This window comes from Haemorhous mexicanus, chromosome 13 (assembly GCF_027477595.1).
Source record: "Haemorhous mexicanus isolate bHaeMex1 chromosome 13, bHaeMex1.pri, whole genome shotgun sequence".
NCBI lineage: Eukaryota > Metazoa > Chordata > Aves > Passeriformes > Fringillidae > Haemorhous > Haemorhous mexicanus.
In genome coordinates, this window is record NC_082353.1 from 10,658,619 (window position 1) to 10,679,704 (window position 21,086).

The 21,086-nt window shown below is 45.2% G+C and overlaps 1 protein-coding gene across 3 annotated transcripts; it reads right to left on the bottom strand.

The window, feature by feature from the left end:
- Positions 1–10,453: 10,453 nt before the first annotated feature.
- On the bottom strand, positions 10,454–20,869 carry LEO1 (LEO1 homolog, Paf1/RNA polymerase II complex component). Of its 3 annotated transcripts, none has more exons than XM_059858337.1 (12): positions 20,708–20,869; positions 19,223–19,939; positions 18,878–18,982; positions 18,265–18,359; positions 17,455–17,600; positions 15,975–16,059; positions 15,554–15,648; positions 15,144–15,278; positions 14,331–14,466; positions 13,826–14,012; positions 13,458–13,555; positions 10,454–10,734 (listed from the first exon to the last, which is right to left on the bottom strand). In XM_059858337.1, the coding sequence occupies exons 1-12, from the start codon at positions 20,763–20,765 to the stop codon at positions 10,666–10,668; spliced, it is 1,926 nt and encodes a 641-aa protein (XP_059714320.1). In that variant the 5' UTR covers positions 20,766–20,869; the 3' UTR covers positions 10,454–10,665. The 3 variants fall into 3 exon arrangements, with proteins under 3 accessions (XP_059714320.1, XP_059714319.1, XP_059714318.1); XM_059858336.1 differs by having other exon boundaries at positions 10,454–10,738; XM_059858335.1 differs by having other exon boundaries at positions 10,454–10,738; positions 18,878–18,985.
- Positions 20,870–21,086: the final 217 nt, after the last annotated feature.

Sequence of the window (21,086 nt, forward strand, 5' to 3'; positions counted from 1 at the left end):
TAAAAGCAAGTAACATAAAATCAGCTTTGTGTCTCCTTTAAACACAGACCTGCAGTCTGTCCCACTGCCTGTCCCACTGTCAGACCTGTGGATGGCAAAAGTCTGCTCCAGTGGTGAGACCCAGCCAAGTCAGGCAGGTGACAGGGACACCCACAGAGGGGAGATAACAAAGGATCTTTCTTAGGTGCAGTTATGCACAGTGCCCTCAGTACCTGACACCTAAACCACTTACCTGTACCCTAGAAGGTTTGTACTTGTGCAGTGAACCTGATGCACCAGAAAACAAAAAAAAAAAAAAAAATAGCCAAACCCCACAAGTCCTGACCCAGATATCGACATGGCACATCAGAGAGCAGCCAGACTTTCTGCAGACACACAGGACCCACAGTCTCTCAGGCAGACAGAAGGACCCTGAAGCTGTTTGCTGCTGGCAGGGCTGAGTGCAGCCCCGTGCTGCTGCAGAGCCTGAGCCCACTCCCTGCTGGCTCCTGCTGCCACTGCCACAGCCCCAGCAGCCCCCAGGCTCTCACACCCAGCTTTGGGCACAGGCAGCTGGCTTACCCCAGGTCACAGCCCAGGGCATGTTCAATTATCCCTTTTACCAAAGGACTGTGGCAGTGTTAAACTCTGGGGCAAAAATGAAGGATAGGGTCTTTAACACACAGAGCTGGCAGCTCTCAGAGGCTCCATCTGGCCTCGCTCCAACTGGGAATTGCTTGAAGAAGCCTTCAGGCCTTTACCAGACCTTCCAGACTGCCACTTCCCCTCTTGTATCACCCACAAAGAGCACAGGAAACCTTTGTACCTGCACCAGGGGTGAGAAAAACCCCTCAGCAAAGGCGTGCACCAAAGCTCACCAACTCCAAGTGGTCAAACACATCATGTGCTAAGAAACACCACCAGCCCCTGAATAATTTATGTGATAAACTATTTCTGGAGCATTTGATCAGCTCTGTTGGCTACCATCACTTCTGCTGAACCAACAGCCCCCAGCAGAGCACATGCTGCAGTGACAACGAGCAGGGCTGTGACAGGTTAGGAGGGACATTTCCCAAAGGAAAGGCTCACTCCACTGAGCCTGGCTGGTGGAAATCCATGGAAATGCAGGCAGCTGAACCCTTCCTCCAGCAGGGGCTGAGCACAGCCTGGCTGGCCCTGCAGGGCTCTCTCTCCATTAGCATGGCCACGTGTGCAGCTATAAATCAAAGGGAGGGAGAACAGAGCGGGCTGGCAGACGAGCAGCAGAAAGAGAACACATTGCAGGCCATTTTGCAAAAGGTGGTGATTAACTCTTGTCAGCTCAAAGCAGCCACAGGGAGAGCACTCAGCACCTTGGTGGCCTGGGGGAGTGGGAGAGGGCTGGGGAGAAACGAGGGGTTCAGTAGCTCCTGAAAACAGAAACGAACATGACAACATTATTTTTTAAAGGTAATAAAACCTTTGCTAAATACACACTTCATTTCAGAATTTACCACAAGCAGAATGAAGCTACAGGTACTGAGTCCTGTAGAGGAGTCAGAGGAGGCAGAGCAAAGGGGAAATGCAGTGAGGAGGCACTGAAAGGGCTCTGGGATGGGGCCACTGTGCACAGCTGCCCTGGTACCTCCTTGAGGCCACTGGAAGAGCTGCTGTGGCACAGGGGCTGCCCACATCCACACAGGGTGGGATTTCCATGAGCCACCTCTCCAGGAAGCTGTGCCTGGGATTTGCAGAGGGCAAAATGATCAGGTTTTGTTACAAACATTCTCCAGGGACACCTCTCACTCCTACAAAATCTGAAATCCTTTCCTGCCACCACCTTTCTCTCAATGGCAGCTGGGAGCCACACTCTGGTTGTACAGAGTGGGCAGATTTTCAGAAGAAGAAAGAAAAGCAGCCATGAAGTGGTGCCATGGGACAGGTGACAACCTGATCAGCACTGGGGTTGGAAACTTCTGCAGGTGACAGAGCACAGGGCACACAGGCCCTGTGCTTGTGCCCAGCTCCATGGAAGCACCTGTGGGATCACCTGGGTAGGTCTGGCAGGAAAACAGCCCCTGCCTGTGCCCCAAGGTTTGGAGGACTCCCAGTGTGTGCTGGGATCTACAGCTCAGAATGTGAATCCCCTTCTTATCTGGTATGAATTGGGAGAAATAGCTGCTCACTTTTCATAGTTTATGAACGTTTATTAAACCTTATCAAAAGTACAACAGAAGACTGAATAAAGAAAAAAGGTTACGGTGCTGGGAGCAAAAGATTTTCCCCGCCAGGTGCTCAGCCCCCTCACAATGGAGGTTTTCCCTTTTTAACCCTTTAACCCCTCCCAAAGTTCTGTCCATCAACCCCTTCTTCACTGTCCAGTGGTGGAGATCTCTTCCTCAAATCCTGAGTGGAGGTCAGGTGTCACCACAGTGACAGCCAGCCCTCCCAGGTGTCCCAAGCCCAGCTGTCCCTGATAACCACACGAGGGGGTACAGCACAACTGTAAATCTATAACACTTTTCTTACCCTATAGACATGATATTTGTCCATTAATTGTGAGAGTCAACCACAGCATTGCTCATCTGTCACAGAACAATGCAGCAGCACTGCAGAAGGGAAGCTCGCCGTGTCCCCTTGGCCCCGCTGAGGTGCATGGGGCTCACCAGAACACCCTGGCCCAGCAGGTTATTTTGGGGAGGTGAATCAGCCCAGGAGCTCCTGCCAGCACACATGACGAGGCAGGAGAGCTGCCAGCTGCCCTTCAGCTGCCAGAGCAGCTCCTCTCTGCACAAACAGCCTGGCACAACACCCACTCTCTCTCTGGCAGCAGGAGGTCTGACACTGCTCAGCGCTGCTGTGAAGTGCAGGAATCGTTCTGGAGCACACAGAGTCACACCTAACAGGTTTAGCCAAAGCTGCCTATTTCCCTGCCATGGAAACCAGTCACAAGAACCAAAACTGCCCAATTACAAGAGTTTTCTGTGCTGCTCTCTCCTAATCTGTCCTGTTCCCTTCTGAAACCCTCAAACTGATGAACAGCAACATGAACGAGTTACAGCTGGCCCAAAGTAGCAATCTCAGCTTTTCACATCAAAGCTCTGCATTATCAAGGTCACACTAAAGCACAAGGATATTTCATCTCCCACCTCCAAATGACCTCATGCAATGTGCAGCCTTTCTTCATCTGCACAAAACAGACTCCCCACATACAGACACACAACAGAACTTCCAGCTGGAAGGCCTAAAGGCACCTTTTTTTTCTTTTTTTTCTTTTTTTTTTTTTGCAGAAGCAGGAATAATCCAGGGGTCTGAGCAAATGGGAGCTGACAAGCACTTGGTGGTCCACAAGTGAACGACAGAGATGCCACCACGTGTAGGAAATGCTCCAAAAGCAGCTGTGAAAATTGCAGCCCTGCCTTGTTTGCAGAATGTAGAAAATGTAGGGACTGAAGCCACAGCAAAAGGTGAGCTCAGAAAACCTCTGGGAAACTGGAGACAGCTGAGCAGCACAATCAGCCCTGTGAAACCACAGGTTAGAATCTGTCAGAAAAGCTTACATCAGGTTTGCCCTGTCTCAGAGGACAGAGGTCCATGTGCAAACCTATTTTTCTGTGAACTTAACCCCACCAGTGTTTTGTGCCAAGCAACCCGGTGACCAAGGCACTCTACTCTGTACTGCAGAGCTCTGCCTCTAGAGATTTGCTACTCTCTACGTCTCAGCAAACATTTGCCTGCTTTCTAAACCTTTAAAGGGTTTGTAAGGCAAGCTGCCATGCAGCACCAGCCCTGCCATGCCACACCATGGCCCCAAAGTCACCGCCTGAGCCTCAGGGAGCTTTCACACAGAGGCCAGACCCCAGCACTGGTCACAGCTCACAGGACCCCTCCCACAAACCATCTTGGAGCAGAATAAAATTACACCTGGCCTGAGAAACGCTGAGCACACCATAGCTCAGGCAACAGCCAAGCTCCTCAGAGCAGAAGTGCAGCCCTGGCTTGCAGGAGCAGCAGCACAGGGCGAGCACACAGCCTGGGGTGGAAGGATCAGGCTGTAGGGATGGGAGGGCAGGCACGTGTTGGAGCTGCACGGGCTCTGGCAGGAGCTCCTGACCCAGCTCCTGCCTGGGGCTGCTCCACTCCCTCCCCGAGCTCAGGGCTGTGGGGACAGGCAGAGACCTCACGCCTCCCTTGCTGAATACAGATTTATTTTTTTCAGCCTAAATTGCATTAGTATGTATTCCCCTTTTTATTTTCTTCTTTTTTTTTTTTTTTTAATGCAAATTTTCAGTTTATTTTATAGCCTTCCTTGTTGCCACTTTTAAACCACATATATTTATATGGCTTGGAAAGAACCATCTGGAATAAAGACTTGAAAAACACATCCTTCTGGCAGACAGCTTGTGTCCTTCTGAGTGATTAGGGTGTTCATAGAAAGCCAGGGCATGCCTGGTTTTGTTTTTATTTGTGAGCCCACTCTTCCTTAATTGCCACATTTTCTGAAGTGCAAGAAAGAGCATCGTGCCTCTCTGAGCCTGGGCTGCACCTGGCCCGTGGGAGAGGCCAGGGTGTGACACACCTCCACTGCAGGCACTGCCTCCCCTCCTGCACCCTCCCCTCCTCTGCAGCTCTGCCCCTGGCCAGCTGGGTCCTGCAGAAGGCAGCTGCACACTCAGACAGACCCAGCTTCACCCAACAGAGCCCCTCTGTCAGATCAAACTCCTGCTAGGAGTTCTGCCCCTTCCCTGCTTCCAAAACAAGACTTTCCCCCACTATTTAACTTCAGGTTTCCTTTAATCTTAAAGCTTTTCAGGTTTTGGAAATGAAGTGGTGTAAGAAGAAGCTAAAAGCTGGACTTGTTCAAGATCAAAGTCCTTTGAAAAGCCAATCTACCTAAAATCTCTGATAACTTTGGAAAGGTTACATACTCTTCTAAATTTAACAGTCACAGTCTGCTGGGGAAAAAAATGTTTGCTCAGAGTTCAGCCCCACGGATGCAATACAGCAGTCCTAAAGCACTGCCAGAGATCCTCTCACACAGCTCAAGGGTGACACTTAAGTGTGTCAAAAAGCTGGAGATGTCATTTCTGGATCCCTGGCAGTGGAGCTGGTCTGCCAGCACACCTTGGATGATGTTGTGTAACAGAAGAACCTGTCTGGCCCAGGAAGGTCTGAAGAGATTTAATAAATTGTGAAAGGAAGGCAAGAAGGGAATTTAAAACAGAGCCACAGAGAGGCTCAAAAGGAGCCCATGACACTCAAAATAATTTCTTTCCCTAAACAAGCTTCCTTCCTGCTTATCTGGGAATTGTATTTTGTGCAGGAAAGGGAGTGTCAGATGCAAATTCTGTCATACCCAGTGCTATATCCAAACTGTGAGCTGTCCCAAACATCCAGGGCAGCACTCTCAACCTTTTCCAACCCACAGCCTCAATTCTTAACAGATGAGCATGAGCTCATCTGCTTTTCCAACAGAAGCCTCTTCCCAGCCTTCCAGCCAGTCTGGATCTCTGGCAAGTAACTTCAGAGTCAGAAATCAGGCTTAAAAATGCTGCTCCACACAGTGTGGGACTTGTGCAGAGGTGTCAGTATTTGTAAGGACACACTGCAGTCACAATGCTTTGCACATTTATGTAATTCCCATCGTGGAAATCCAGAATGCCCCTAATAAATGTCATTGCACATGTATTAAGGACATTTAAATGGCTTGAAAAAGCTCAGATAATCCAGCTTACTCAAAAATGTTGCTGGCTAACTGAAGGGAAAGCTGTCCCAAGAAAAAGCAGGAGCAGAGGCAGTAAATAACTGAGGAAAACAGCAGCCCTGATGTCCAGCAAAGTACCAGATTACAAAGTGACTCAAGTCTTCAAGCTGGCAGTGCAGCATTCAGAAATTTATTTTCCCAGTATCTAGCAATGTTGTGCTGTGGCAGGACTAAATCTTCAACAGACCAACACAAACATGGTGCTGCCTGCTGTATGCCAGCAGCTGCTCAAGTTTAGGGTTTGAGAAAGTCTGAGAGCCAGAATAATCCTATTTATTTCTGGGAGATCAAACAGGATTTGCAAAAGGGTAACATATCCACAGATTAGCAAAATGTTCTCAGTTTAAATGTGGTCACTTTGCAATCTTGTCCAGTAAGTATTTTCATCTGTAGACTTAAAGGAAGCTTTGACCATGAGAGACATGAGAAGTGGAAAATGCACATTCCATATATATTAATATATACATAATATATATAGTATATATAAATATATATATCCATATATGTGTGTGTATATATATATATATATATATATATATGTATGGTTATATGTGAAAAAAAAACCTGGGAATGGTATTCATAAAACACCAACCCCTCCTCCTTATCTACCCCTCATGAATTTTGACTCACACAGGAAGGTTCCTCTGCTATGAGCAAAGGGAACACACCAACAGCTCACAGCATCTCCTTAGCACAGAAAGAATCCACCTTCTCCAGGGACTGACTTTTCTGAACAAGGTTTTCTTTGGAGAAGGAACTTCAGGACACTGTCAAAGCAGCAGCTGTGTACAGAGATACAGTCCAAGCTGGAATCATCTGCAGTGAATTGGGAATGAAGCTGAAGGGATGCCCAGATGCAGCAGAGCCATGGAGGGGATGGAGGGGAGCCCTCTGCAGCCTCCCACTGCTCGAGGGGCACAGGGCTCATCTCTGGGGAGGTGGGCACGAGGACATGGGGGAGCTGTGTCAGGGGAGCTCAGCTTGGACATTAAAGGAGGTTCCTTCCCCAGAGGGTGGTGGGCACTGGAGCAGCTCCCCAGGGAAGTGGTCACAGCACCAGGCCTGACAGAGTTCCAGCAGTGTTTGAAAGCTCTTCGTGCCATGGCTGAGTTTGGAGCAGCTCTGAGGAGCAGTGAGCTGGACTCACCAATCCCTGTGGCTCCCTCCCAGCCTGGGATCCCCTGGGACTCCATGTGCCCCAGCCTTCCTGCAGCTGCAAGTGCCTGTCCTGAGGAGCTTCCCAGAGCTCACTGTCAACAAGGGTCTTAACAAGGGCTTAGGTGTGAAACTTGCACGTCTTTGCTTGTAATTCCTTGTGCCCTGACCCTACTGTGGAACAGCACATCAGGCACTCAGCTCACTACAGAAAAGCCTTCACCCAAGGCAGCTGTGAACCCCCTGCTTCCCAAGGAAACTGCAGCCCCCGAGGTGATGGGAGAGCCCAGTGCAGTGGGCTGAGCTGCCTGTTTGCAGCACCAAGCTCCTGATGTGAGCTGAAGGCAGGAAGGAACCCTTCTGAAGGAGCTCTCTTATTCTAAAACAAAACCCAGCCATTTGCAAGGGGAGATCCTGGGAAAACATTACCTAACCAGTCACAGCAAACACAAACCTAATTATCAACCAGACAACACCATAAATAACCTAAATAGATGCACAGATGTTACCTCTGTGATAAGAACAGGGGCAGTCAGAGCTGCAGAAAACTCTGGAGCTCATTCAATCACTACAGGACAGCACCTGATATCTTTGAATATTCATTCCCCTGCCCCATATTTTTTTCATCTCACTGGAATTAAGGATATTTAAAATTAGATGTGGCTATTTTAATACCCAGCAAACACTTTTATTCACAGCAACATCCTACCCATCATGTCTACAGTAAGGGCAGCCAGATCAAATTAGCTGGCTGTCAAGATAAAAGTCAATATATTCCTTATATATTCCCACTACCCATGACTGCAAGAGAAGGAAGTGCCCTTGGGTTTATTTGAAGATGTAATTCCATGATGGAATACTTTGGGTCAGTGGGTAGCAATGCCTTCAGGGTGCTGTGCTCAGCTGGGCTGCTCTTCCCTGACCTGAAGGCTGCACAAACTCCCAGGACATCCCAGTGCCAGGGCTTGCTCCCTGTGACATCCCTGGGCTCTGACAGGCCCGATTCAAACCTGCCCTGTGCAGCTGTGTTGCTGCTTCCTGGCTTGTTTGGCAAATTCCTGGAAAGGTTTCAGTCCAGACCTGAAATGACACAGACAGACCAGGCACAGCCTGTAACTGCACACTGCCCTGAGTGCTGAAATAAAGACCATTTTGTCCTGGTAACTTTAGAGAACATCTAGTAATAAATTCCTGTACCTTCCACAGGAGATACTTGCCTTTCTTCCCAAGAAAGCTCCATTTGCACATCCTACTTAGGAAGGAGAAAACTCATTTCCTCGGGGAGTCTGCCCCCCTCCACTCCTAAAAAGCAGGAGTATTTTGCTTTCACAGCAGTGCCCACTCAGGCAGTGAGAGGTCAGGGCTAAGCTCTCTTGACATTGTGCAACACACCTGAATCCTTTTCCAAGGCACCCTAAGTACTCAGCAGGCACTAAAACGGGCTTTATGAACCTCATTCCATCCACAGACAGACTGGGAGGCTGGGAAAAGGGAGAGCAAAAACTGTCTTCAGGTTAAATGAAACCATACATTAGACCCACAACTGAAAAAATACTGGGGATAAGGCTAAGTTCATTCAAGTGATTTTAATTACATGATTGTTAAACCAATTTAAGCTGAGAAAACACTTTCTTCAAGTCCACATTTAAGTAAGACTTTAAAAGAGCAATTTACAAAAGACGACAGTGTAAAAAATGACTTCTTTTCATCTCTGTAATCCACAAAAAGCCTCATTCTTGGAAGCTAAAGTGGACCACTTACTTAGTAAAGGCTTAGTCAGCATCAAACTCACGAAAGTGATTAAAACATTTTCACTCTTAGGAGTGCAGTAAAAATAAAAATAGCCAACATTTCCATTAAACTGTTGTAAAAATAAACACATTACCAGTGAAATGATGCTGTGTTTCCATATGCCAAATTTGTTGTTTTAGAGGTATCTGGGAGGCTTTTAAGTGAAAGTACAGCATGTTACATCCGTATAGAATGAGTCCCTTCCTGAACAGCTGGCTTCTTCCTGAGGAGGTTACCATTGGAGAGCAGGTAACCTCATGTAAGGAACCAGTCTCCCAGCAGAGGTCTAAACTAAGAGGATTACAGGGTCAAAATTCCAGCAGCTGGGAGACTTTATCTGCACATTAAAGAGGCACAGAAACTCGCAGATAAGTATTTAGGTATAAAAAAAAGGAGTTTCTCAGGCACTCAGACTTCCCAGCTGAAATTTTTCACCTTTTCTTACTCACAGTCTCCACTGCAGTCAGCTGCTCAGCAGAATACATTAACACATGCAGAGCTCTGTGCTCTGCAGCCAGAATGCTCCTGTGCCTTCCAGACAGGGGAAGTGGAGGCAGAGCACTGTGGCAAACAACTATCCTAGTTAAAGGTGACAAAAGCAAGAGGTGCAGGTTGAAAGCTCTAACTCAAAGAGCCAGCACAAGCAGAACACTCACTATGAGGCACTTTCTCCCTTCTGTTTTAGAAAAATTCAGTTTGGCAGGAGAGAGATGGGGACCAGTCCCTCTTCAATAACTACCAGCTACTTTATTTCAGCTTATGTAACACAAATCCACATCATAAACTTTGCACAGCATCGCTCAATGGGTTTGTAGGGGAGTTCAGCTATTTCTGCTTTCTCAACTTCAAGTCACACTCAGGTTTGCAGGACTGTGTGAGAAGTCAGCCAAAAGAACAGCACAGATAACACATGAAGGGTCTCTCATCAGTGAGAAAAACTGCACATGGTATTTCATCTCTGAAAGAAAGAGTGGAAAAGTTCAGCTGTTTCTTCTACTGTTTTACAGCTGGTACTGTATTGTGAAATAAGGTGTTTAAAAAAAGTGTAAACACAGCAATGCTTCTGTCTAGAACATTCTCCTCCAGTGATGTCCCAGCTAAACAAAACCATTTATAAAACCTACCAGAAACAAGAGGAAATGGCACCATAAGAATTACATGAGACACAATTGTCATGTTGCAATTTTTGCACTGTGATTCATTTCACCTTTTAAAGGAGACTTCCAGCTCTGTTGGCAGAAATGTCAGTTTTGTTGAAATAAATGCTTTTACTCTGACATTTACATCACTAGCACATGACTATTATTATTGTTGTTGTTATTATTATTATTACTGCTCTGGCAAGATGCAGATATTCATTCTGGACTTCAATGCATGAAAAATAAATGCCTTATGTGATCAGTTAACTGCGAAGTTCATGCAGTTAAAGTGATTTACTCAAACATGGCAAGAAATATTTTTAGTCAGCAAATTATACCAGCATAGCAATGTACTGTCCAGTAAACAGGAAACAAGGAATATCTAGGGAAGAAACAGAGTTGCACTGTACCACTGAATGTCCTTATCCAGCTCTATCATCACACCCTTGTTGGGCAAACTTCTCATTGAAGCATTCCACAGAGATTAGCACGGCTTCTCCTAATGAACTGTCCAAGTTAATGACCAATTCACTTGGTAACCAGCTACTGCAGTTCTCAAAACTGAAATGCACTGTGCAAGATTAAAATCAGCACTGTGATGATCCCTGGTGCAACATTTGCTGCAATGAGACAAAACTCTTAAGAGTCAAAGGAAGTCAAAAAAACTTTATTCACACCAGAAACGCAGACGTAGGAATTTTCCTTTATCAAAATAAGCCCCTTATGGTTACTTACATCTGTGCTCTAACAGATCTGTACAATATATATAAACATATATATAGAAAAAACAACAACAAAAAAAATCAGCTGCTGCGCTTCCTTAATATTAATCATCATCTTCTTCCTCTTCATCACTGATCACATATTTCTTAGGCTTCTTACTTGCTTTGTCATCATCATCTGCTTTTCTCTTTCCAGAAGGTTCACCTTCCTAAAGGCAAAAAAAGGACAAAAATAAACTACCATATTTCCAGCTAAAGTAGGAAAAAACCAGACCAACAACAAAAAGACCTCAAAGTCTTTCTTGTAAGAAAAGCAGAATTACTAGTTCTAGTTTTTCCATTCTGTGCTACTGTGAAGCAGGGCTGGTTCTGTGCCAGTCCTTGCCCTCAGCACTGAGTGGCTGCTCCCAGTGTCACACCCCAGACCAGGAGGGTCCGGGAAGCTGCAGCTCCATCCCCTCACTGGCCCTGCATCCACACCTGCTCTGCCTGAGCATGGCATGCACAGAGTCCCTCTCTGCATTATCTGCATTTACAGCATGTGAGGGGCACTCCCAGCAGGTCTCATGAGCAGTGATTCTCCAGCATACAGACACATTCCCCTCAGGCAGCTCCTGCAGCTTTGCTAAGTTTTCAGACTATTTATACCTGTATGGCCTGAATCAGAGCTACTGAAGCAAAGAAGGAATTCAGGAAGTGGGCAGGCATTTTGCTCATCAGAAAGACAAAACTAACCTAACTGCTCTCTGGCATAAAGAAGAAAAAATGAGGAGGAGTCGCTGGCACTCGGAATCAACACCAGTTAACAGTGCAAGAAATGTAACAGTTTATGAGGCTTCAAAGAGCTGGTCAAAGGAACTCAAAACATTGAGTTAATTACCTGCTTACAAGCAATACCATAAAGACTTTTATAGGGCCAATCTTCAGTTTTTAGGTCATGGAGTCAAGAGGTTGATTTTTGCTCCATGTACATTTCCACCAGCTCAGTTTGGATCATCCTTCTGAACAACATTTTAAATCAGGAGTTGTTCATGCAAAACTCATCCAGAGTGACATGAGGAACAAGTGGTAACTCAACTATGGTTGAAAAAAAAGTGTATCTTTAAAAATACTCTCAGGCCTAAGTAACCTCATCCCTTTTTCCATTTGTTGGTTTTGGAAGTGGAGTTTTGGGGTTTTTTGATTTTTTTTTTTTTAAAGCAACTTGCTTGGATTTTAAGGAGGAAAGATTGAGTTCTAGAACTTTAGTGTTTCAGAACTCCAAGGAACAACTATTAGTCCAAAAGCATTTGATGTTATGTGAACGTGTTCAGTACGTACCGGGAGAATCGCAGTTACGAAGGAATTTTAAGCAGGGAAAACAGAAATTAACAGGGGTGGGAATCTCAATGATAGCTTCTTCCTCAGAACAAACATTCTCTTGTAATCTAGCTGGGCTATTGTTCAGTGAGTCATCTTCCTGTTCAGCAGAATATCCCCATTAACTGCAGCAACTGTGAAACTACTTGCTGTGTGGTGATAAAGTATATTATTAATAACAGACTGACATTTGCAGTAAGGGTAACAAATTGCTATCAGCACAAAGATTTGTGCTGGGCTGTTGACTGACAGCAGGTAAAAGCAAGTGAGTGTACAAGGAAGCCAGGGCTCCCCGTGTGTGGGTATGCACTGAGCACCACACTCCCCCTGTGGGGACTGAGCACAAGAACTGGAGCACCACAGGGGTTTTCTGTGACACTGCAGCACCACTCCAAGGCCCCAGAGGAGCATTACCTTCCAGTCACTCTTTAAAATGGAGGCTGCAGCTCCTCAAGCAGCAGAGAAATGCTGCTGATCAGACCTTTTCTTCTGAGAGAATGGAACTGACAAGTCCTCACCTTGCTGTATCATGAACTAACACATCTAGTAAGAGTCTTAAAAAGAAACAATTCAATTTCTACTAACAAATGCTCACAGGGCTCACAAAATTGCAGTTTTGTCTACATGGCTCACTATGGCTGTTATATTCTCTGATATATTAAATTTTTCTGATGTATAAGAAAAAGCCAGGAATCTATGTCTTTAGAAGACAAAACTAACTTTTACTAATTCCACTTCACATTACAACGCCTGTTAGTGCAAATAACTCAGCTGACTTCTAAGAGCACCAAGAACCTGCATTCAGCACACAGAAAACACCCCAGGGGCTGGGGGGTGAGGCCTCCCAGGGACTTTACAGGAAATACAGTACAGAAATGAAAATGAGAGCAGCTTACTCCTTGTGTAACACTGCAGTGCTGTATCAGCAGTGACAGACTTGAACTAATCCTCAAATGCAATGTTCACAAAGACTCATTTAATAAGACCCAGCAGTCATAAATTACAAACCAATAAAACACCATTTTAGATTAGGAAACAGCACTACTGCTGTAGCTAACAGTTAATTTGATCAGAGCCCAATCTTTCAGATGATGCTGGGGGATGGAAAATATATGTTTAGCAATGGACAATAAGTCTTTTTAACTCAGTTTTTTTAACTTTTCTATTTAAAAAGAACAGAAATACCATGTGAAAATACTTCCACTATTTCCATAATAAACAGGAGGGGACCATGTAACTTAGGTAACACTGCACTAGGATTCAAATATTAAGTCTTCTTACTCCTTGAATAATTTTGGTATATTAATTTTACATAACTCTGCATAAATTTTTCCATCTTTAAATCAGCAATAACAATAGTGTCCTCCTTTGGGAATCACTCAGGTCTGTGAACTAATGCAGTGCGTAAGAAATTGGTGATTAATTACCATGGAAAGCATGCCAAGTCAAATAACACATTCATCATGGCGTAAATGAAACCACAGAAGTCCCAAGTTTAAACACTAGATTTAGTGAAGGAAATGTTCCTCATTGAAAATGAGCAGCTTAAGAACAAAGTCCTTCTCTTACCTCATCACTATTAAGTTTCTTTGCCTTGAGTAGTCTTTGGGTTTTATCTTCATCTGAGCCTTCGTCACTGTCAGAAGAGTAGATTCTAGCACGTTCCTCTGCACGTTCCAGAAAAAAATAAAAAGCCAAATATGTTTATCGGAAACTGGTGTGGAAGAGAGAATATTAAAAATGACTTATATTCAGTGCCACGAAATGTTTGCAGAACCTAAGTCCAGAGTAAACAAAATAAACTTATACGAACTGAATTGCCGTCTCTTCACGTATCGAATGAACTGGCAAAATCCTATCTCACCAAGGCTCTCCTGTGCAATTACCCTGCTGAATCACACAGGCCTTAATGACATGCTGTTAAGGTTTATGATTACCTCTGATGCCACCTTTGTATCTGTTTTTGATAGCTGCCAGACTGATTGCATCATCCCCCTCGTCCTCCTCGTCATAGCGGTCGGGCTCCAGGTAACTGGCGCTCAGCCCCCGCTGGTGCTGCTTCTCCCGCATGCGCCGCTGCTGCGACTCCCTGCGGATGGAAGCCCGCAGCCTCTCCTCTTCTTTCTGGACAAACACACAAGCAATGAACTGAGGGATAAAAAACCCCCAAACCACCTCAAGAGCACCTCGTATGTAGGTTTTCACACAGCAGTGTAAAACTGCTGGAGCTCTTTACACAGCGGTGTAAAGGCTGCAAATATTCTCCTTGTTTCGTCATCTGCCAGGTTAAGCAAGCCACACCCATGGCTTGGAAGTCTTGCTTAAAACACCAAAACATTACTGTTTTTCATAAATCATAGAATGTTCAAAAATGCCCAGCTCTATTACAGTTGTGATAATTAAGATTAAACCAGCAGATCAGAGAGTTCCATGCCACAATACCTTGATCATTTCTGTGCGCTGAGACTCTGGATCACGGCCTGCCATTGGCAAAATACGGATTTTCTGGGTCTTTGAACATCTGTCTGCCAGAGACAGAGTCATCTTCCTGTGAGTGGCACTGTCTGTAGAGTGTGGCCTGGTAAAAAAATTGCAAGGGGTTAAAAACTTCTTTAAGGAACACATCCATTCTCAAAAGACAATGGTAGGGCCAGCATACTTGAGAATTCAGAGATACAAAAGTAAAAGCATCAATCCTTTTTAAAAAGTATTTATGTGCATTGAAACAGCTATTGGAGACAGCAAGTCTTCTCTCAGTGAAATCACCAGTCCAGACACTAACAGTTGGACCCAAAGATCTCTAAGGTCTTTTTTACCCTTAATGATGCTAGAATCCTACAACCTTTGACCCGTATCAACCTAAACATACATCTTCCTCACAGTTCACATCAGTATCTGAATAAGCAGTTGCCATCTTGATAGCAACTGTACCTCAGCCAATAGATTAATTTCAGGGAATAGTAATATTTTTTCTGACTCAAATGAGGACTTGCAAGTAAAAATACAAATTAAAACACATATACAAAAAACCTGTACGTAGCCTACATAATGCAGGAAATGGCACATCAACACTCACAACTTAGACACCTAATGTAGGACAAATCTTACTGAAAAACCGAGTTTGGAAAATAGCACATTCTTACTAACCAGTGAAGCTCTGAAGCTTTACAAACTGGTATATCTAATCTTCACATACTAGTAACAACACTTAATTGCAAAAACAGTATCAACATTTGATATAGAACAGCAGTTTACCTGAAGGTTAACTTGGTCTTGAACACAGCCTGTCCTTGCAGGCCTGTCCCTTGTCTGATGAACAAATGATTGTGGTCTCCTTGTAGCGGTGCCTTGTACACGTCAAAGACCTCATTGCCCAAGTGGAGGGACATGCTTAAAAGAGATTCCCACATCAGTAACTTGATAAAGCCATTGCAGTCTATTTTTTTGCCTCATTTCTAAATGGAGAAAGCCTATATGTTTCCTTTTTATATCTAGCCCATAATTATATTTCAATCTAAACTAAGCAGAGCATAAACCTTTCAAAGCACTGAGACTAAAATAATTTGTACCATGCAGAACTGATGTCAAAGTTTGCTGACCTTCCAATTTTGCATGTCACTGCAAGAACAACTGCATTACTACAGTAACAAAGGGTGCAAACTAACCTTCCATCTGACCATTTAACTATCCGTGCATTACTTTCTCTGATCTCATTCCCTTCCTCATCTCGTCGCATCCGCCATCGTATTGTGTTTTCTACCTGTAGGGGGAAAAAACAAAACAGTTTTTCTAGCTCCTAAGGAATACTGTGGTAAAATATACTCTATATAGGTCAAGAATTGGAGTTAGAAAGGCTTGATAATTTGTGGCATAATGCAAAGAAATAAAGGTGAAAAGTATTGCTTTTACAGGTGAAATGCAGCTGTCAAGCTTTTTAAAAATTGATGACTAAAACAGATCTACTTCCTCAGTGCCCACACTTTCATAATCTGAAAACTCAAAACATCATTCCAAAAGATGTGAAACAGACTTTGAAGGAAAGTGCCTAGGTGAGTGTAAAAGACAAAAAGAAAATTAATACTATACCTTGAGTTTTAACCTGGTTCTACCTTCTTCATCAAGCATCTCCTCATCTTCAAATTCATCTTCGTAATACTGGGGATCAAAAGGTCTGTAACGAATTTTACAACACATTCTTTATTCTTCTAAGAAAATTAATCCAGATTATTGCAGAGTTGTGCAAGTTAACAGGTGCCTGAGGGGTTGAGATTATTCCCTGCCCACAACAGCAGGCACTGCAGTGTGGGACAGCCCTTTTCTGCAGCCAGGAAATTCTCGGCACTAATTCCCAGCCTGGGTGCCTGACCCAAGTGTCCTCTCTACCATCAGCTACAAGGTAACATTCATACTCCCTGAAGGGTCCAGCTGAAGAAAACAAGTCTGCCTTAAAAATTCTGTTTCCCTATGCCAGCATGATGAGGTCAGGGTTAAGCATGGAACAAAAAATATATGAGATCATACAGGGAAAATAAAATGAAAAAAGTATCTCATAAATGAGGTGAACAGGGGATTTTCTAAGAGCACAATCTTTGTTGGTTTTTCCTTTGTTTTTATTTCAATCTCAAAACCAACCAAAGAGAAAGGAAGATGAAATTGTTTTTCCTCTCTTCCATCAAAAAATCTGATGACTGTGCCACAAAGTGTTTGCAGAACCAAGTGAATGAGTGTGGGGAACCCCTTCCCTAACCTCCTTCCTAACAGCTCCTAGGCTGCTCAAGGGAAAAGTGGACTCTGCTACTGTACAATTCTGTTTTCAGTCCTGTCTGACCTCCAGAGCTCACCAGGAGTTCTCTCACTGGAAGCAGCCACTACCCAGATTTGGAACAGTTCTCCCCTGAAACAGCCTGGAGCCCCAGCCCAGCAGAATGACTGAGCTGAGGTGTGACCCCAGCAAGGCTGTGCTGCCAGCCAAAACTGCACCTTGGGAACAAGGCAAGAAAGCTGCTCAGCAGAACACTCATTCAACAGCACTGTGCTGCAAGTGCTTTAAGGCCAAACCTAACATCACAAACAACTCTAATAATTGATTTTGCTGCTCCTTAGGCATTCCAGTAAATGTCTTCAGTTTGGGTTAAATGAATAGGAAAACAAGTAGCCAGCCTCTTCCTAAACAGTACATTTAACAAACAGGAATAAGAAAGGCCTTATTCTGAAATTCAAAATGATGTTTTTAATCACTGGAAAGTGCATAAGGGTTGGTACATTTACCTTTCACATCTCTGAAAGCCTAAACTTATGCTTACAGTTCAAATGATAGCATGTGCTTTCAATTAAACTACATTTTTGTCTGGTTTTTACAGACAGTAAGTTATTCAATCAAGCTGAAACCCACCTTCATAATAAAATTATCTGATTAGAAAACAACAGCCATTACTATTGATTCATCACAACCAAAAATATGCATCTTAATGTCAACAACTTTAAACAGAGTAAACACATACTAAACAACTGCAATATAGGGAAACACTAAAAGACTTTATCAATCCTGTATTTAATGTGCAATTACCTGGGCTCCACACTGAGGAAGTTGGGCAGCTTCACAAAATACAAATCATTACCCAAATCTGTGTTTACTTTTGGTATTTCTACCTCTATTCTGGTCTCTGGAATAGGCTCTTCTTCCTGCTGTTCTTGACTCAGCCCATTCTCATCCTAGTGACAAACAAAGAACAGGAGCACAAGTGAAAAAAATCTATCTGGCTACTGCTGCTCTAACAATTACATCTTGCTTAAAGAAAAGTCATTCATGGGCACAGAGAGGTCAGGAAGATTTGGATAAAAGAATTCAGGCATTTCCATTGAAAGGAATTCAACTCAGCATTGTCATGTAGCACTTAAGTGACTTCAAGCACCAGTGCAAACTCAAGAGACCAAAGACAATAAAGAACAGCAAAGGAGCCAACAGAGTTGGCTGAGCACTGGAGACTGGGGGACACTTTCTACAAGATTAAAGAACATATTTTTATCTATTATCAATAAAAGATGAAAAATTGTCATAAAACCAAAAGTATTTCTCAAATTGCTGCAATAAGGCACCAAAGACAGCTACGGCTTTGTATTTTATTTGGTAGCAATCAAACTATTCTTTATATTTTTTTAGAGTTCAGAAAGTGGAGCAGGGATGGGGGAAGGCAGATTAAATCTGATTTTGTTATGTATAAAATTTTAATAATTCTTTCAGCTGGGACAAAATTATCTGTAATGCTACTAATGTCACTACTTTTTTTTTTCACTAGAATATTACCCACTTCAATTGGTGTTCTGCATTTCAGAGTGCAATGGCATGGCAATTATCTCAAAAGTCAAGTCCACTCACAATGGGCTGTCCTGGGGTTGGTGGCTTGTCTTCTCCATCACTCCCCGAGGAAATGTCATCAGCACCTCCAAACAGGTCCATGACATCTGCATGCTCTTCAGCAGAAAAATTAAATTTTAAATCACACATATATATGCACACACAGCCCTAATGCAAGATTTCTTTATCAAATAAGGAAATCAAGTTGAGAAACGGCAACAGAAGAGTATAAGGATTATTCAAGAGAATAAGGATTATTCAAGTAACTGAACGGAAGTAAAGAAATTTCATTACGCATTATGGAGGTTTTACCTCTCAGAAAATAAACATCTCTTCCTCAGCCAGCTAAACCACCATGAAACATAGTACAGGTTCCCTGAGCTGCTGATTAGAGGCTTTTCAATATCATTCAGTAAAAATACATGAAAGAATATTTGCAGAAGAGAAAACTTGCCAGAGCTATGTGGAGAGGATCAGCATGTGCATCCCACACAGAATTCCTGATGTCTGTTTGGTTATTTCCATGGCACCATACAGCAAACGCTAACAATTCTATCAAGCCTTGCAGCTGATGAATGGCAGGCTCAAGAGGAGGATGAAAGGACTCAAACCCCACAAACCCCCCAGCATTTACCTTTCTGCCCTTCTGTGTCGCTCTCTGCTTCCGAATCTGATGCAATTGGTTTCTTCCTCTTCATTCGCAGAACCTCATCCTCGCTATCGCTGCCCCTTGCAGACTCTACTAAGGAGCATAATTATTCTCAGCAAATTAAAAATTTTGGTCCACAAATTTAAAAATTCCTCTCTATTAATAAGCTCTGAAAGCGCTGCATCAAAAAAACTGCAAAGATGATTATAGTTAAAAACTATGAAATCAATGCCCTTACATTGAAGATTCAATCTTTTCAGGCCAATGTGAACAAAACAGTAAAGAGAGACCAAACCAGCAGCAAATCATTATTTCTGTATTAATTCCTACCAGATTTGTGCTCTTGCTCCTCCTCATCAGAGTGCTGGGCCCGTTCCTCATCGTCAGAGTTCTGAATCTTCTCCTCCTCAGACCGCTGGGCCCTTTCATCATCGTCAGAGTTCTGCATCTTCTCCTCATCCGAGGCCTGTGGCCTTTCCTCATCATCAGAGTTCTGCATTTTCTCTTCATCTGAGTTCTGCAGTCTTTCCTCATCATCAGACACCTGTGGCCTTTCATCTTCATCCGAGTTCTGCACCTTCTCCTCATCGTCAGAGTTCTGCTGTCTCTCCTCATCGTCAGAGTTCTGCTGTCTCTCCTCATCATCCGACTGATCGCTTTTGTCCTCCTTGCCCCACTTCTCATCCTCGGAGTGCGCTTTCTCGGAGCCATCTCCCTCGGAGTGATGGCTGCCCTCCTCGGAGCCGCGCTCGCGCTCGTCCTCGTCGTCGTCGTGCGCGGCCTCGGACGCGCTGTGCTGCTCGCCGTCCGACTGCTCGTTGTCCTCGTGCCCCGAGCCCTCGGAGCGGTTGTAGGATCTCTCGGAGTGGTTGTCGCTCCCCGAGTGACGGGACGCCCCTTCGTCCTCGCTGTCATCCCCGAACAGCTCCTTGTTGCTGGGTTTTACGGCCTCCCTGTCGTCGTCCTGGTCGCTGTCACTGCCGGAGGCGTTGCTCCCAGAGCCGGCGTTCTCCTGTTCGGAATCGGAATCGGAGCCGGAATCGGAGTCTGCAAAACAAACACCACCCTTTCAGCAGTCAGGATGTCCCTCCGAGGATGCGTGTGCATTGCTTTCACAAAAACCTCGAAAACGCAACCCAACCCCCTGAGAGAACCTACAGAGAACGGCCAGCAAGATCAACAAAGTTAGCGGGAATAGTAAAATAAAATGGGCTGCTAATAAAAGCACAGCCAAAGAAAGGCACAATGGAAAATGATCGATGGCCCAAAAACTTTCAAACCAGGAGCTGTGACCTAAGATTCGAAAACTGTAGATGGAATAAAGAATTACACAAACGAAGGTAACAACTGAAATAGCGAGAGCTTAAACAAGTAACTATATAGATGCGGCTTATAAAATCCTACAAATCCAAAACTGTCACTCTCTATTGAATCCAAGTCATCTACCCAGGGAGGTTTATGACAATGGAACTACTCCTCAGTGCCTGGTGAATGCGGTTTCCAACAGGAAAATAAAAGAACACCTGCCTCGAACAGTAATTTACAGGAACGCGTACAAGAATTTTAAAACGTCAGGGACCTAAACTAGGTGTTCCACTGTTTCCGGGGCTCGGCTGTGGCGGAACAACCTTCCCCGCAGGCATCGGACCCCCGGCCGCGGCTCCTCCCTCCCTGCCGCCCGCGCTCGGGGGCCGCGGCAGAGGCGGGGCGGGCGGCGCAGCCCGCGGCGGGGGCACCCGGGCGGAGGGAGGGAGGAAAAGAGAGCGAGCGAGCGAGAGGGAGCAAAAGAGAGAAAGCGCAAGAAGCCGCCCACACCTTTGTGCTCCGGCTCCGAGTCCGCGTCGCTGCCGAACAGATCCGCCATGTCGGCCATGGCGGCAGCGCGGCCTCAGCGGCGCCGCGCAGTGACGTCACACAGAGCGCCGCTCGCGCAGGCCCGCAGCCCGGCCGGGGCCGCTCCCTAAGGGGGCGCCTCCTCTTAAAGGAGCCGCGCCCGCGGCCGTGAGGGGACATGGCCCGGACGGGGAGCGGCACCGCGGGGCCGGGGCCAAGGCCGTGGGTGCCCGGCTGCCCCTCCACAACGCTCCCGGCGTGCCTGCAGCGCCCCGCACAGAGCAGCCGCCCTCCCCTGCCGGCGGCGCTCACTGGGGCCCCGCAGGTGCCGCTGTGGCGGCGCCGCTCCCGCGCTCTCATG

Bases quoted from the DNA above. Each gene is read 5' to 3' on its own strand.
- LEO1 (XM_059858335.1), bottom strand. From the start codon at position 20,765: ATGGCCGACATGGCGGATCTGTTCGGCAGCGACGCGGACTCGGAGCCG. The intron at 14,467-15,143 runs GTAAACTGCTGT...TTTTTTTACCAG, and splicing joins AAGACCAAGTTAACCTTCAG to GCCACACTCTACAGACAGTG. The intron at 13,556-13,825 runs GTAATCATAAAC...TGGAACGTGCAG, and splicing joins ATACAAAGGTGGCATCAGAG to AGGAACGTGCTAGAATCTAC.